This window comes from Temnothorax americanus, unplaced genomic scaffold (assembly GCF_048541705.1).
Source record: "Temnothorax americanus isolate GAGA-0224 unplaced genomic scaffold, ASM4854170v1 Scaffold21, whole genome shotgun sequence".
NCBI lineage: Eukaryota > Metazoa > Arthropoda > Insecta > Hymenoptera > Formicidae > Temnothorax > Temnothorax americanus.
In genome coordinates, this window is record NW_027509349.1 from 2,012,567 (window position 1) to 2,028,793 (window position 16,227).

The 16,227-nt window shown below is 35.2% G+C and overlaps 1 protein-coding gene and 1 long non-coding RNA gene across 2 annotated transcripts in view; one reads left to right on the forward strand and one right to left on the reverse strand.

Moving 5' to 3' along the window:
• LOC143897719 (uncharacterized) overlaps positions 1-16,227 on the reverse strand; it is a 140,507-nt gene that overhangs the window by 104,287 nt on the left and 19,993 nt on the right. The window lies entirely within an intron of this gene.
• Positions 1-16,227, forward strand: part of LOC143897742 (uncharacterized) — a 45,789-nt gene that overhangs the window by 16,190 nt on the left and 13,372 nt on the right. The window contains exons 3-4 of the mRNA XM_077406605.1: positions 7,747-7,941; positions 15,427-15,572. Coding sequence (XP_077262731.1) covers positions 7,747-7,941; positions 15,427-15,572 — 341 coding nt within the window. The remainder of the gene's footprint in view (positions 1-7,746; positions 7,942-15,426; positions 15,573-16,227) is intronic.

Genomic DNA, 16,227 nt, shown 5'->3' on the forward strand with positions numbered 1-16,227 from the left:
ATATATCATCGATACAAGAGTAAAGTGTTAAAATACAAATAGCAAATTAATTCTAGATTTCAAATATTTCTTGATTTATGCGTGCTCTTTGCAAAATATACATAATAAAATTTTGATATTCATACCTTTTGATCGACAAGCTGTACCGGATATGTTCGTATTTAATAATAAATAATTAATGAAAATTTTATTTATTTTATAGAATTCAGTTTAAGAGAGACTTAACATATTGAATGCCAAAACTAACTTCTTTACCTCTACGCATCTAACATAAGTCGGTGTAAAATTTTTGCTATTACATTCGCCTCAAGATATACCTCAATAAAATATTATATAATATAATTCAATTGCAAAATTTTTATTATCCGTACCAGAGCTGGTAGATTTAAGCCTGTGCCCTGAGGTACGTGCTTTCTCTTGATATGTGCATGTCCCGCACCAGCTGATTCTCGAGTAGCTCAAGGCTTAAATCTACCAGCGCTGATCCGTATAATATGTTTATTATTTTAGACTGTTACTTCAATATTAATTATATTTACAAAATTATTAATATTATTTTTTCCATGCATTTTTTGAATTTAATAGCGTTGATCAACAGTGGCCGCCACTTATAAAGTCATTTATAAAAACGTATCAAGATTTGTATTGTATTATCGATATATGATTGATTCAAAATACAATTTGCTTTTTTCTGTCCTTTTCCCCCTTTCTTTTACTTATTTTCCTTCCTCCCTTTCGCTCCTAATGCCGGCTATAGCCGTATTGATACTACAACTCCGCTTATAGCGTATTAAATACAAGATAAGTTTAAAATAATGATAAAATATAATTTTAAATAATTGTTGTTCTTATGTAAATCCCGTTTTATTTTTAAGTTTGGAAAATTATATCTTTAATGCAACAATGAGTTAAAACAGTGGAGTCACTACAGACCCTACAGAGCACCTCGTTGCTCCAAAACAAACGCTAGCGACGCCACCGCGCCATAGCGAAAGGGTTAACCCTTCGAGGTTACAGTGGGTGGCGGTCACTCAAACAAAAATTCAGGCCCAATATTTTTAAGATAAGCCATTTATAATCAGTGTAAAATTCCTTCACCTAGAATCCCTAGTTTTGAGTCCTTTTCTCGAAGATCCGTACAGTATATATAGAGAATAATAATATTTAATAGACTTAAAATTCGGATATAAAATAATATCTTATTGTAAAATAATGATTAATAAAATCATAAAGGATGAGGCATAAGAAATACAACAAAAAAACGAGACTGAAAAGGGCCCATAAGAATCGGCCGTAGCGTAGAGCAATGCCTTAGAGGCATCTTCTTAATTGGCACGAAACAACACCGCTAACGAGAATAACGGCGCCATTGTTTCCGCGTCGTAAGAAAAGACTATTAACGTGGCACGCGAAGAGGACTCGAGGCAAGATTTCCTTTTAACCGTGTTGCTTTATCTAACGACGTAATTATACCACACGTCGTCGAATGAATGTATTTAATAAAATCTCACGCTATTATCAAACATAACACTTATCCGACAGATATATGCCTTCTCGATATAGGCAAGAATTGCGTGCGAACAGCGCAACATTATCACTTATTTAAGACCTGACGTTCTAAATAAGTGCCTGTACAATCTGAAAATTATAAGCATGCAAGGAAAGGCGGATACATAAGTGAAAATTATCCGAGAATATCGCAGCAAAATGTATATATTAGGGGTATTCAAATAAGTTAGAGTTTAACGGTTTGACAAGTTATGTCGGGTTAAAGTCAAGTAAAAAGTTAATTTTTAAACTTTGGACGCTCTACTCTTTAAGAACGTATTTCACCTATTTTCAAAGCGCTACCAAGTGGATAAAAATTTGTAAGAATGTTCTCTTTTAGTCTTCCTGATTTGCTACAAAAAAAGTAGAAACGAGTCCACTAAACGGTTGCTGAGATATAACGATTTTAATTTTCACTGATTTTACACGTATTTTTATGGGAAGAGACGATTTTGACGGATAAAACAGCTAAAAAAATGGTGAAGGAACGCTATCAATATTTTGAATTTTTTTGTACATCTAGTATACGAATAGATGAAAATATCTACCAAGTTTCAATTGTCTTCACTACACCGTTTTAAAGAAATAAATTAATAATTAATGATAATTAATGATTAATTTTATTAATAATTTGACGTTATAAAGTTAAAATCAGGGCATTTTTACTGCCAAAAGTTTAGGCTCATAAATTACAAAAATCGCAAATAATACTAGAAAAACATTTGTAAAGTAAAAAATACCTTTGTAGGAGTAAAAATAAGACTCCTATCTATCATTTGAGTATCTTACATCTAGATTTACTATGTAAGCGTAGGCGTAGATATTCAAGTATTTCAAATTTCATGCACTTTTGTCTAAGATTGTACCAGTGATACATCCTTAAAGTTATGCAAAATACATAAGTGACTCATTAACCTATCACATTAATCTTTGGATTAAAAGTGTAAAAATTAACTTTTTACCCGACTTTAACCCGACATAACCTGTCAAACCGTTAAACTCTAACTTATTTGAATACCCCTATTATATCACACAGTTTTGTGCTGCGGTAGAAACTGAATTATCCATGATAATAACATACACAGTTTTGAAACTGCGCTATTAGTGGAGACAAATTAGACCAAAAAAGTGCGTTATCTCGGAACCGGTTAAAACTACGCGGATTTGAACGTTTTTTTTTAATGTAAGTAATTAAAAACACTACAATGTTATAGGCTAAAAATTAACGCTTTAATTTATTAAATAATGATTCAATAAAAATTTATTAAATAAACAATTAGCGTCAATTTTTAACCCATAAACATTGTAGTGTTTTTAATTACCTACATTAAAAAAAAAACGTTCAAATCCGAGTAGTTTTAACCGGTTCCGAGATAAAAACCTAATTTGTCTCCACTATATCTCAATTCGCACAAGATATCAACAAAATAATAATGAATAATAAAAATAATAAAACATTAATATTTTTATAATTGAAAATCTTAATAATAACCAAAGTAAATTATTTTTTGTAATATTTTATGTATATAAAGTATATAAGATATTTAAAAGAAATTATTCTGTTTTCTGTAACGTTTTTTTTAGAACGTTTTTATATACGTTCTTCTGTTACAGAAATGAATATTCTTTAAATCTATTTAACGATAATAGGTATTAATTAGCAGACTTAAAACCGCATTCGCTGCACTGTAATGATGTTTTGTTCGGCGGTGTATTTTTAATACCGCACGTATTTTCTCGCGTAATCCTGACGATGCAAGTTCGATTTCGAGGCTCCAAGTCGCCAAACCCCCGCGCCAATAGGAAATGCAGGAAACGTTTTCCAATTTCCACGTTTCATCGTCGGGGACAAGTCCGGGAAGGGTTGGAGGGAGAGGCCGATCGATCGGCGGTGCAATAGCTGCATCGCCACCCCTTCGCCGGCACCGTCTTCCGTTGCCAACACTTCGAATCGCAATTCTTTTTCTTCCAAAAATCAACGCGAAATGTGTTAACGCAAGACGTCAAATTAAACTACTATAAAAAACTCGCCGAAACTGTTTCTTTGAGAGTTCATAAAAATAATATACTAAAGTATTCCAAATATAATCGACAAGCCAATCGACGTATTCTTTATCGGATCCCTTTATCGGGATTGATCATGTCACAGAAACGAGGGCGACGTCACAGCCACGCCGGCCGTCCTGCTCTCCTTCCTTTTCCTTCTTTCCCACTTCTCGTCTCTATCTCCTCCCTGCCGCCCCCGTCGTCCATTAATTAACAGGCTTTGTACTTTTAAACGATGTTAAATAAACGGTACTGTCCGCAGGGAAAGGACTGAAAAGCGGGCGCTATTGTGCTTTAAGCTTGCTCCTCGTCCTCGTCGCCGTTCGCGTCGTCGTCGGTAGGTATCAGAAAGAAGGAAAGAGAGGACGAAGGAGTATTGCCCGCGAATGCCAACTTACTAATACCATCAGTGCCGGGAAGTCTTTGTTCTAAACAAATACGTCGAATACCTCGTCTCACCCCCGCCGCCCATTCCCCTCCACTCTTGTTCGACCGTGCCACCTGCCTTTCAGACGGGAAAACGTGTATCGATTGGATAAGCCATAATATAAATAGAGAGGGCTACCCCCTTCACGCGGCCGGAAGTTGCCTCGAGTTCTTGATTCCGAAGGCAAATATACGCGGTCCGTGACATCGTGATCGTCAATTCGGGCCACCATTTCTCAAATAACGGATTTATATTTTTACCACAGAGCGACTATCTCTTTCTATATTTTAAAAAAATTATTTTTAAATTACATAAATGGGCAAACGCGCGCGCGAAAATACCCCTTAATAATATGACAAAAAGTCGCTACAACGAACCCTCGCATTTTAGTCTATCAACAATGATAACACCGTATCTAAGGGATTCCGGAGAGAATATACGTTTCAAGAGATTTTATTTATTAAGGATAGTAGTTCGATCCCGGCACAGGCTGCGCTATCAGTCCCGCTATTGTCTCGAAAGACACGAACGTCGGATTCTCATCCAACGTTTGCCGATACCTTTCTTCGGGGTTCATTGTGGGCCACCACGTATCCGTATTGTCCAACAGCCGACGTGCTCCGTTGTTGTTAGCAGGCAGTAACAACAACGGGAAAAGCAAGGGATTTGTGTGGGGTTCGCTAGGAAACCTCGCGGCACCTTGCGCTCTTATCAGTTTCTCTATATATTGCTTCCGCCCATGCATCTTCTTCTTTATTACTTTCTTTTTCTTTGATTTTTTAATTGCAAGATGATTTTCAAAAGTAATGTTAGTTCGATAATCTCGAGCCGCATATACTCTATATTTTCTAACAAGTTCCGACTCTATTTAAATCTTTACTCAAATTATTCAAGTCTTTCTGACAAATTTTGTTTAAATTTGTCCATTTCTTTTTTCTCTTCTTTCTCTTTCTCCATTTTCTATCGAGAATTTTTATTCCGCTCGAATAAAAGTCCTGGTCGGTCGTTCAGAATATTATTTTGCTTTCTCTCCTTTCTTCCGGCAACTTTTTCACTCACCATCGTGTCCGGTAATCCTGACCAAGCTACATAAAAGGACAGAAAAGGACTCGGAAGATATTAAAGCCCTCGCGCGCGAAACTTGGAGAGCACGAAGAAGTCGCTTTTGACAACTTCGCGACCGGTTTATCTTGAACAAATCCCGGATTCAAACCTCGAATTGAGCCATCTCGTTTAACGGCAACAATAAAAAACACATTTTCTTCGTGCATCCTTATTATCAAGATAATTATAACAACGGCACTGCTCGTGTAATTTATGTCTTTGATCTTTTTCGAATAAGATTTGTATCGCTCCTATAAGAGAGCTAAAAATTTTATTCTAAGTACCAGAATTTAATACATCTGTATAAGAGCGTAAAAGAGATGCATGCTAGATATTTTGAATTCCGTATCCGATCTTTTTATAACGATTCTCGCTACCGAGTTTCTCAGTGAAATCAATCTCCAGTAAATATAGCTGCGAGCTTCGCAGCGTCGCGACACCGACGTCTCGCTGTGGCGGCCATTGTTGGCAGCGTCGCGGTGCAAATCCCGGGCGCATTGTACCGCCGTTGCATCAGCCTCGGCGTCGGGGTCGGCGTCGCACCTCGCTACCAGCGGGTTCCGTTTCCAGAATGCCAGAACCGGGGCTTCGCGCTTTGTGCGCGCCTCGGCGGCCGACAACAAGTGGTAATTAATTCTGTGCAAAACAATCAGCCCGTTGGCATAGTGGAGAGAAACGCGGAGCGAACGGCGAAGGGGTTAAAAACGATTCGCGATTTATCCCTCCCGTCCCTCCGTCCAATGAGGCTCACCGTGAAATCCTAAGAGTGTTTGAACGCGAATCGTGGCAGTGTATATACGTGTGAAATGTAAACCGTGTGTACTAAAAAGCCAATATACAATATAATTAAAATAATAATTTTAAAATCAAATTTTTCAAATCTTTTTATCCGTATATCTCTTTAATTCTATCGACTTTTATACATTATGGGCCTATTCTTTAATCGATTCTCGATCGATTAAAAAAAAAAAAAACTGAAATATACCCATTTTTTTGTTGAAGTTACAATGACAAATGTGGATTAGGTCTCGTACCCTACAGTGTGTAATAGAAGAAAAATAAGACTGTGTATATTTAGGGTTAAACTTGGACCACTGATATAAACATTGTAACATTGTTTATATCATTGTATCATAAATCCTGCATTATTTTAAAGTTTACTTACATTATATAATATCAAAATGCTTAAATTTCCTCGTTCGCTTCCTTTTCTTACGGTTGAATCTTTATTTTTATCAGCTCTGTGTGTAATACATAATTGATAAAATTAATACAAAGCCAAATTTCTCGGCATTTAATACATCACCGTAAATGGTCTATCTTTTTAAATATTTACCAATCAAACTTCTAGAATTGATAGTTCTCAAATATTAACTGTCGATGTGTTAATAATTGTTTAATTACTGGAATTTGTTTTTACCTACAGATTTTACAAATAACGATACATAGGAGTCCCCTATTATGAAAGACTTCTAATGAGATAACAAGGTTTCTCTAGACTTTATCTATTAGTTCCGTTATAAACTTATTGCCCTTATATATAGGGTAAAATCTATTTAGTGAAAACTTCATTGTTAGATCATGCGTGCAATCGATGCAAAAAAAATTTATGAAATTGAAGGTTGTCAAATTTTATTGAGGTGAGAGTCTTTAAACCTTGTTTATTATATAATAAATAAATAATTGACAACAAATTCTGCATGCAGTGATATAGAGTAAGATCGTATTAAATAGGAAAATATGGGATATGTTGAATTGCTTAATTATAAAGGTCATTAAAGGTTAGATTTGATGATCGCGAAATCGCAAGGCGTGAGGCTCGTAATATGAAATACTCAGGGTATACACCTAATATAAGATAACCTATTATGCTCGAGTGACGCTCGTTGGTGGAGTATAAAAGTCTTTGTACAGTAATAAAAAGAGGGAAAATACTATTTTAAAGTTAAGGAAAGGTTTATACGAAATTATAAGAGTGACGGTGATCGCATGCTCATGCAGGGCGCACACTAGCTGCGCTAGAAATATTGTGGATATATATATATATATATATATGTAGGTCCAGAGGTATGTTCCGGGGCTGTTTACGTTTTTTGAAATGTACAGTCCTGGAATATAACGCTATATATGTAATCAGATTCAAAAAACTGTCCCGAAAATTGCCGTAGGACATCAATTTTTTCCAGGACAGTCCTGAAAACTGCCAAATGTCCCGGAATATACCGATATCAAAAATAAAAGTCCCGGAACATACTTCTATAAAATATACTATAAAAATTTAGCTAGATACAGATCTCTGAAAATAATTTTGTTGTATCATCAAAATAATTCTAGTAGGTCGCTGAAGTATGATGATAATGTTGTAAAAAATTTTGACATTTTAAAAATCAATTTGTGTTCTATTTATTTTGATGATCCAATAACAAAATTATTTTCAGATCTGCATCTAGCTAAATTTTTATATACTTCAGCAAAGTGGCTATAGTTCCGCTCTTATGGAAAAGTTCAGTATTTGGGCAGTATTTTGGATCATTTCACGGAATTTCATAAAATTTGGAGGGTGAACCTTTTCGAAACTACAGCCCTTATTATGGTTGATCACGACATAAAAATTGTTACAGGCGCAGAATGGAAGCTCCTCACGGAGGATGAGAAACGCCCATTCATCGACCAGGCGAAGAGGTTACGTGCACAACATATGAAGGAACATCCCGATTATAAGTACAGACCGCGAAGGAAACCCAAGACTTTGCGGAAAGAAGGCTATCCTTACAGTATTCCGTACCCAAGTGTTCCCATGGATGCTCTTCGTGCCGGTAAGTACTTATAATAATCTCATTATATAATAAGATTTGTTACAGAGTAAGCTGAAATAAAACTCGAAAGAAAATGATTTTACGGCTCAAAATAAGTCAAAATGATAGAATAAATTTTTCTCAAATAAAGCTTCCTTTTTGAAAAAAAGAATTTTAAAATTAATCAAGTACGTATTAAAGAAAAAATTATTCTTACATTTGAAGAATTAAAACGAGAAAATACAAAAAACTATTTATTCTAATCTAATTCGCAGAATATAATAATATAATTAAGAGAGGACTCTCAATAATAATAAGAAAATAAAAAAAATTGGCAATAAGAGAGTCGACGCAGTTATTAGTGCGTAATGTCAAAAAACCGTGGATGAAAGGAGTTGAAGATGTTGAGTATAATAAAGTGAATTAAATCACTTGGGACTGTGTGTGTGTGTGTGTGTCTGCGTGCGCGCGCCATTGCTATGTCATCAACATATCTCAAATAGAAAGGAGGACTAAAACCGATCGATCGCAAGGCTTTGTTTTCTAAATCCTCCATAACCATATCAGCAATAATGGGAGACAAAGGAGAGCCCATGGGATTACGAAATTTTTGTTTATAAATCAAATTGTTGAATGTAAAAAAGAGGTAGAGTTAAGAACAAATTCTATAGCTTTACGAAATTCATCTTTAGGCATATGGCAATTATTATATGGCCATCTATCGGAAATACTTTGCATAGCTAATTCAATAAGGATGTTGATGAACAAAGAAATAACGTCTAAGGAAATGAGAACTAATTCATTATCTCTATATGTGTATAACCGTTAAATTTGTTAACAACTTCGAAACTGTTCGATCGATATGGCTTGCAGGTTTAGGTACACTCTTAGAAATAATATTATGTAAAAAATATGCTAATGAGTACGTAGGGCTATCTATATAGACGAAATAATCGCGGAATATAACTTTGTACGACAAAATAGCCAACATTTTCAACAATATCTCAACTAAATAAGAAATAATATTATACTTCGTCTCATACAAATTCACTCGCCTATCAGAATCAACTGATTGAATTAGTTCTGATGGTAAATAAACCACATACAAAATATCTGTATCGAAAACTATTATGTTAAATATCAATCAAATGCACGTACTCAATTAACTTTTAAAGTTTTATTTCTCGAAAACGAAGCTTTACTTTTTAAAATGTTATATTATTTCAATTTATTTTGAACCCTATATATATATACATAGACCCCTTCCTGGTTATACCAAATTCTTCCGCCCATCTTATACATGTATTAATTTTATTGTTCTCGGAATATAAAAATTGTTACATTGTTTTATCTCATAAAGTATATTATTCAGTTAAAGAAAAAAATCGGATAAAACATTTTCGAGACAGGGAGGGACTTTTCAATTTTCAGGATAGAAAGAGACTTTTTGAGTCACAAGGTTTTTTGGCTGTTTGTCTTTAAAATTTTTTACCCGATTTTTTCTTTAATTGACTCATATAGCCCTTCCTTAGCCTACTAATTTTATTCATAATTCCTTCAATGCTCTAATACGATCAATCTATGCGACCCAATGCTATTATTCACTAATATAATTAGCGAGACATGTAATGGAAGAGAATAAAAATTGCACCTAGGACCTGTCAAGTACAAGTCAACCGTTCTTCTCACGAGACAGACTCATACAGTACCTATACTATTATTATGTATCATCTTTGCTATCAAACAATAATTATATTCTGAATAAATGACGAATATACATTAGCGTTTAAAACTTTGGAAACATTCTTAAGTGTGTATTTTTAAATCCATTAATATCAAATTTTTTCTTATCCTAACCACAAACACAATAATAGTATTATCTTTTTTATTATTCTTCTATTTCATTAAAAAATTTAAATGCCTGCAAAAATTAACTTTTATTTTTATTTTTTTTCCATGTGTTTATTTATTCAATAATAATTTTTATAAAATCTAATTATATGATGCAACTTAGGTGCATCGCAGTGCAGCGGTGTATGTATGGTGTTGCTACAAATATCGCACTTCCCACAGTTGCGTAAACACTCGTGGTGAACACTTGTGACTACGCTGACGTCATGTCTGGTTAGTTTATTGTGACAATTGAGCGGATATAATAGAAACGAGCTCGCGTGCAAAAGCGATGGAAGAACACTGCAAATACGCGGTGTGTGTTACCAATTTGTTTAATTAATACAGGATAGAGGCGCAAACGCATTATGCGCGGTGAACGCGGTGAACGCGGCGATTTGTAATTTAATAATTGCAATCTTTCTGTGACGCCGTGACAAAGAACTACATACGAATGGATTACGTCTGCATTACGTGATAATATACGCGCGTGTTTTTCATGTAAACAGACTCGCCATCCACTTATTTATTTGTCGTTCGAAAGTGTATGGATAATTGCATTGTTAAAAGTAACGTTTATGCAAGATATGTTTATACAAGATATTTTACAAATATTGCTACGCGTTTGAATTATTCCAATTTGTATAATAGAGTTATAGATTATACATACCACTGTTATTGTTTAAGGCAGCTCACTGTGGCGTTAGAATATTAATTAATGTTTATCGATGGTCTAAAAAACCTTTAATTTTTTTATTTAATGTACATAGTGTACCAATCTATCATATATTTATTGCGCGAGACGAGAGGACGAGACAAGACGACACGGACACGAATGCCACGCGAGAGGAACGAAGCAACGTATCGGCGCGATCGACGATCAACGATCGCGAGAACCGTACCGATCGACCGTCTCGCGGAGAAGGATATGAAGAGACGAGAAAACCGATGACCGAAAAGCGATGTGGGACTTCAGACACTCAGACAGTCCCACTGGCGCGTCTACTCCGATTTGCTACGAGCAGTACGAGCCCGACGATCGCTGACCGGTCCCCGGTCCCGCGCACAATTAAAATTGTTTTTTCTTATTAACAATTAAAATTATTTTCATGTAAAATGATATATTTCCATATACTCATTAATATTGAAATTATTTCGACTTAATTTGCTACTGCTTCTAGATAATATATTACAAAACAGAATGTTTCAGAAAATTTATGTTTAAATTCAGAAGTATATCTCTTGGGGTAAACATGAGCTGTTTGCTCTTCGTGAAAATGTATAAGGTTTAATTTCAGAACAAATTAGCATTAAAAATTATGTAGGGGGGTAAAAAGGAGCATATAAACTCCACAGAAATTATTTTGTTCGTTGTCACGGAACAGTTATTTTGTAATGCATAACTTCGTATTCGGATTTTGAATAATTTATCTATAATAGTAATAGCCGTGAGTATTACAATTCACAAGATGTCGAGTTAAAAAACTCAAGTAAACGGTAAATTCATCGATAAATATGCTTCGATGCAAACCTAAGGAAACATCCTATATACGATGAAAGCAATATCTATTGTGCAAAGTAATGGAATACTTTTAATACCGCAATTTTCTTACCGCTATATATTGTATCTTCAGCGTGAAAACGATGACGTTCAAATATTCATTGCGACATTATATTATACGCACCCGTATATCTCCACGTAGTGTAATTTATCGTCGTCATGTAATTCGTGTCCGCGTAGGCGAGTTTACGGATATCCTTCGCGAGCGCGCTTCTATTTGAGAAATTATTAATTCTATCAATGGTGATATCGCGATTAAAGCCGGAATTTATCCCGACGCCCACGCGTCCTCGCCGCAAAAAGCGATCGGTAATCTCCGATTTATCGGACACGCGGAGGCTCTCTTGTCCTCCGTTTATATCTCCTTCGAGTTTCGATCGTCTCCCCTTTCTTTTTTTAGGTATCCCTCCCTCACACTTTTCTATTCAAGTTCGGATTGAAATTCCTGCATAGTTTATTAGATGCTCCCAAACAGAGATCTTTAGGATATCTTTAAGATATCTTTAAGATACAGCTTTACGAAAAATCTTTTTCAAATTAAGAGCGTGGATTATATTTGGTCTATAACCATCAAAATTTTTATTTTACTATCATTGTGTAACTGTAATATATAGATTTTACTTAATTTTTCATTCGTACGTTTTAATTTAAATCCGCTATAGACAATATATATTTTCATCAGATTTCAGGATAGAATTCCATTTGATATGCTATCTCGATGTATATATTTTCAAGATATATTAGGTACATATAAATACAATATGTGTATACTCTGAGTCTTAAAATGCTTTTCTTATTACACAGCGCATAAAATTATAAACAGAATTTTATCCTGAATTCTGATGCAAAATATAAATCGTTTAAAGTGAGTTTTATTACTTGTGATTATTATCTCTGCTGAAGTGGCGCATCTCTGTCATATTACACAGTAAAAAATCGTGTGTACATAACGGTCCATATGTTAAAATTGTGTTGTGTCACCAAAATTTGATTATTACTTCAATGTAAAATTAACATACAACAGCTATATGTTATTTCTTTCTTAACATTTTCAAGTGTTATATTTATGTCAACGTGATAACTTAACACTTTATATATATGTCATTTAAAAGTTAAATATTATTTTGAGTTTTTTTAACACAATGTCAATTACTTTAAAAAATCAACACGTCTTAAAGTTATTTTAACACATAAACAAAAATTAAACGTAAATTTTCAAATAATTGTAAACTTTGACAAATTACAAAATAATTAAATTTACTAAAATTCAATGTTTCTATTACATATAATTTAAGTAAAATCTACATATTTAAGTAAAATCTGTAAAATAATTAATATCATGTGTTAATATAACTTAAAAAATAAAGTCAAAAGAACAAATATAAATGTAAAGTATAGTGTCAATTAATTAACATTTCTAATTTGTCAACAGGTAACATGATGAATGAGTCATTTTAACTTAAAATTTAAAGTGGACTTTCTGGGAAAAAAATGTTAAAATTACGTTTTATTTTTTACTGTGTATGTTAGTTATCTTCTGCACGTTTTCAAAAGAAAGCAGAAACATACTTTCACTTTTTCTCTTTGTCCCAAAAACATTATCGCCAATTTCTTCCCCACATTCTCTTTTCCCGACGGTACCCACAGCTCTTTTCAGTTATTTCTGCTACCTCTCGACCGTATTTACACGGTGGCACGCGCATAAGACATTATTTTACGCATTAATAATATAATTCACGAGAAGAAAATCGTAGAGAAAAACATGAAAAACGCGTGTTCCCTAAATTTCACAAATATATCATCGGTTAAACGCGTTTCGGAGCCAGTTGTCTTTTTCTCAATGGATGACGGATTTACGATCGCGGCTATTCGTAGAGTCACGTGCTTTCGGCCCCCAGGCGTGACCGGTGAGCCGCGGACTTTCGCATAATGTCGCGGGAGCTTAAGACAATTCGATAAATAATGAACAAGCGACATATTTATGCGCTCGCGTGCCTATCTTCAATGAATCTTCGAGCGAACACGATCCGCAAAATATATACAGCCCTGCCGCGCCGAAGGGAATTATTCGAGGATTTATTCCATGCGCTCTCTCCCCATCCCACCACCGCTTTACTTCCACGCCTCCGAGATATCAGATCGATTTGCAACGATAAAGTACACACGTACAAAATTAAAAACAAAATTTTTCTAAGATATCCGAGGATCAAAATATAATCGAGTAAAAGTTTCTCATGTTTCAAGCGACATCGAACTTTTTTTCATTCTTTCTCTTATTTCTTTTTGTTTTGTGTTTTAAAAAATCCTTGAAAACTTGAGAATCATTCAAATATGAGTGATGACAGTTAAAATGTTAATCACCTAAAAGTAAAAAAAAAAGATAGTACTTTTCTTCTTTATATAAGAGATAATTTTAAATGTTCAGATATTCGCAGGGGTTTAACAAATAATAGCAAATAAAAAATTCAAACATGTTGATTATTACTCCAAGAAGAAATATGAACTTATAAGCCGAACAGCATCACACGCTCACGTTTATTGTTGAAAAATATATTGCATGTTCTTCATTCGAGTCTCGTGAACACACGAGAAAGACTATGCAATCGTTCGAGCCGGCGAGTTTCGAAACACGAAGAGCTAGATGTGCCAAGCCGAGAAAACGGACGTCGCGCGGCGGAATCTTTTGTGTTTGCGTTTAAATTATTATGCGACGAATTACGACAGAGACGGTCACGACGCGCGTAAAATATTTAGACTCAGTAATCAGACTCCATCTCCCTCGCGCCTTCGTCCAGCGTGGAAATTCAAAATTACGTAATTCGGTACGAGGCGCGAAACAATGAGGACAATAGCGACCCAGGAACGGCAAACAAATCTCTGCAAACCGAGGGGACTCGTTTGCGCGTACCAAGCTCGATTCATCGAACGCATCTGTTCACGAAATTTTGCCGGTGAAGTGAAGGAGATAAGTCAAAATCGGCAGATGCCGGAAGCCATGTCTAATTAACGCCATCAAATTAATCAAAAAGACAAGGATCAAAAACAAAAAGGAAAAGACCAAAATAAAATCTTTGATAAGACGTATCGACCGTAATTATTATTTAAAAGATAATTATTTGATAATCGCTGATTCAGCTAATATTTTTTATGTCAATGTCTGATATCATCTCAATTTAATGAAGAGTCGAAATAGTATATTATTACTTAATCAAATTACGTATCTCATAATTATTCCCGGAAACACATGGAAAAAAGAAAAAAGTCTATACATGCACTTATCTTATCACCCTCTAAGATGCAAGAAATTCTCGATAGAACTTCTGTGATTTCTCGCACCAACGCATCGAGAATCGAGTCTCATCTCGATCCTCAAAATGCTTGTATCGGCTTTTGGCGATCCCCGAGCGTCATCGGCGATCATAAATCTCGTGGAACTCAACGCCAATCATCCTCCTTCGGGTTAGGTACGCTGAAACGAGGCGAATGAGCAACATCTCTTGGTTGCTATCGTCCTCGCACGACAATGGGGCTTCGTCGAAAGCTTTGTCGATGATCGATAAGCCACCCAGTACACGTTCGTCCCTCTTCCTTTCTCTTTCTTTCTATCTAAACGAATGGCAAAACATGCAAAACGGTAGAAAGAGACGCATTCCTGATAGACCCAGATATCAATCTCCTCCGAAATGGCAGCTGATCATTAGCGGTCATTGTCGAGTCTCGAAAGAAAGTGACTCCTCTTTTGAACTAAGAATAATCACTTACTATTCGCTAAATCATTTCGACATCTATTTTCTTCTGATACTCTCCACTCTCAATGCTGCTTTAGGATCCCATATACAAACATAAAAATACTGTTACTTTTATTTTCAATACAATTAGCGTCTTTGTTCTTCTCGAAAAAAACCAGCATCGAATCAGCGTTATTTAATATACGCAAGTCGCGTAACGATTAACGTTGATTCGTATATCGGCAAATGCCGATAATTAACATATCACACGGCTGAAGACGTCACTAGCATCTTATTTATGAATAACTACATGTTATTATGTTACAGGAATGGCCAGTGGCATGGGACAGGCAGCAATGGGGTCCTATTACACCCCAGCCGCAGCTTATGGCTCGCTATCAGCGGCTAGCATGGCTGCAGCCGCAGCAGCGGCTGCACAACAATCCATGAGTAGCCTCGCGGCACCTGCTCAAGTAGGTGCTTCTTATCAATCTTTCTATGATAAGATCTATGGTAACAAAGTAGTAAGCGGCGAAGTAACGAATTATCACCTGGGATCCCAGTAGTAGAAGATTTCCTCAAAAAAAAAAAAAAAAAGAAAGAAGTAACGAATTACAATGTATATAATATACATATACAAAACCTATGATCTTGGATAATAAAAGCTCTCTGCACAAGAATATTACGTAATACGTTACGGATAACTCTGTGCATTGACATAAGTCCAAAAATTTACGTATATAGATTTAAAATATATATATATGTATATATATGATCGGCACTTAAGCTGCATTCGAGAAGCACGCATTAACGCTATCGCACTCTATCTTTATCGCTCATTAGATGTAAAACAAGGATAGAATAAGCAACTAGCGCTAATAGCGCGCTCCCTGAATGCAGCCTTAATGTAACGTAACGTATTACAAATTTCTTGTACGGAGAGTTTAACATTGTAGACGGCGATGGTGCCACTCCACATGTATATGCTCGGATCGCTCTTGCTATCCGATGAGAACGTCGCCTAGAAAGATTCGAAAGTAGGCATAAAGAATTGAATTTCAGAGTACGAATGACAAATTTATCCGAACGTGGACTCGAATTTTTGTGCAATGTTTATACAGAAATTAC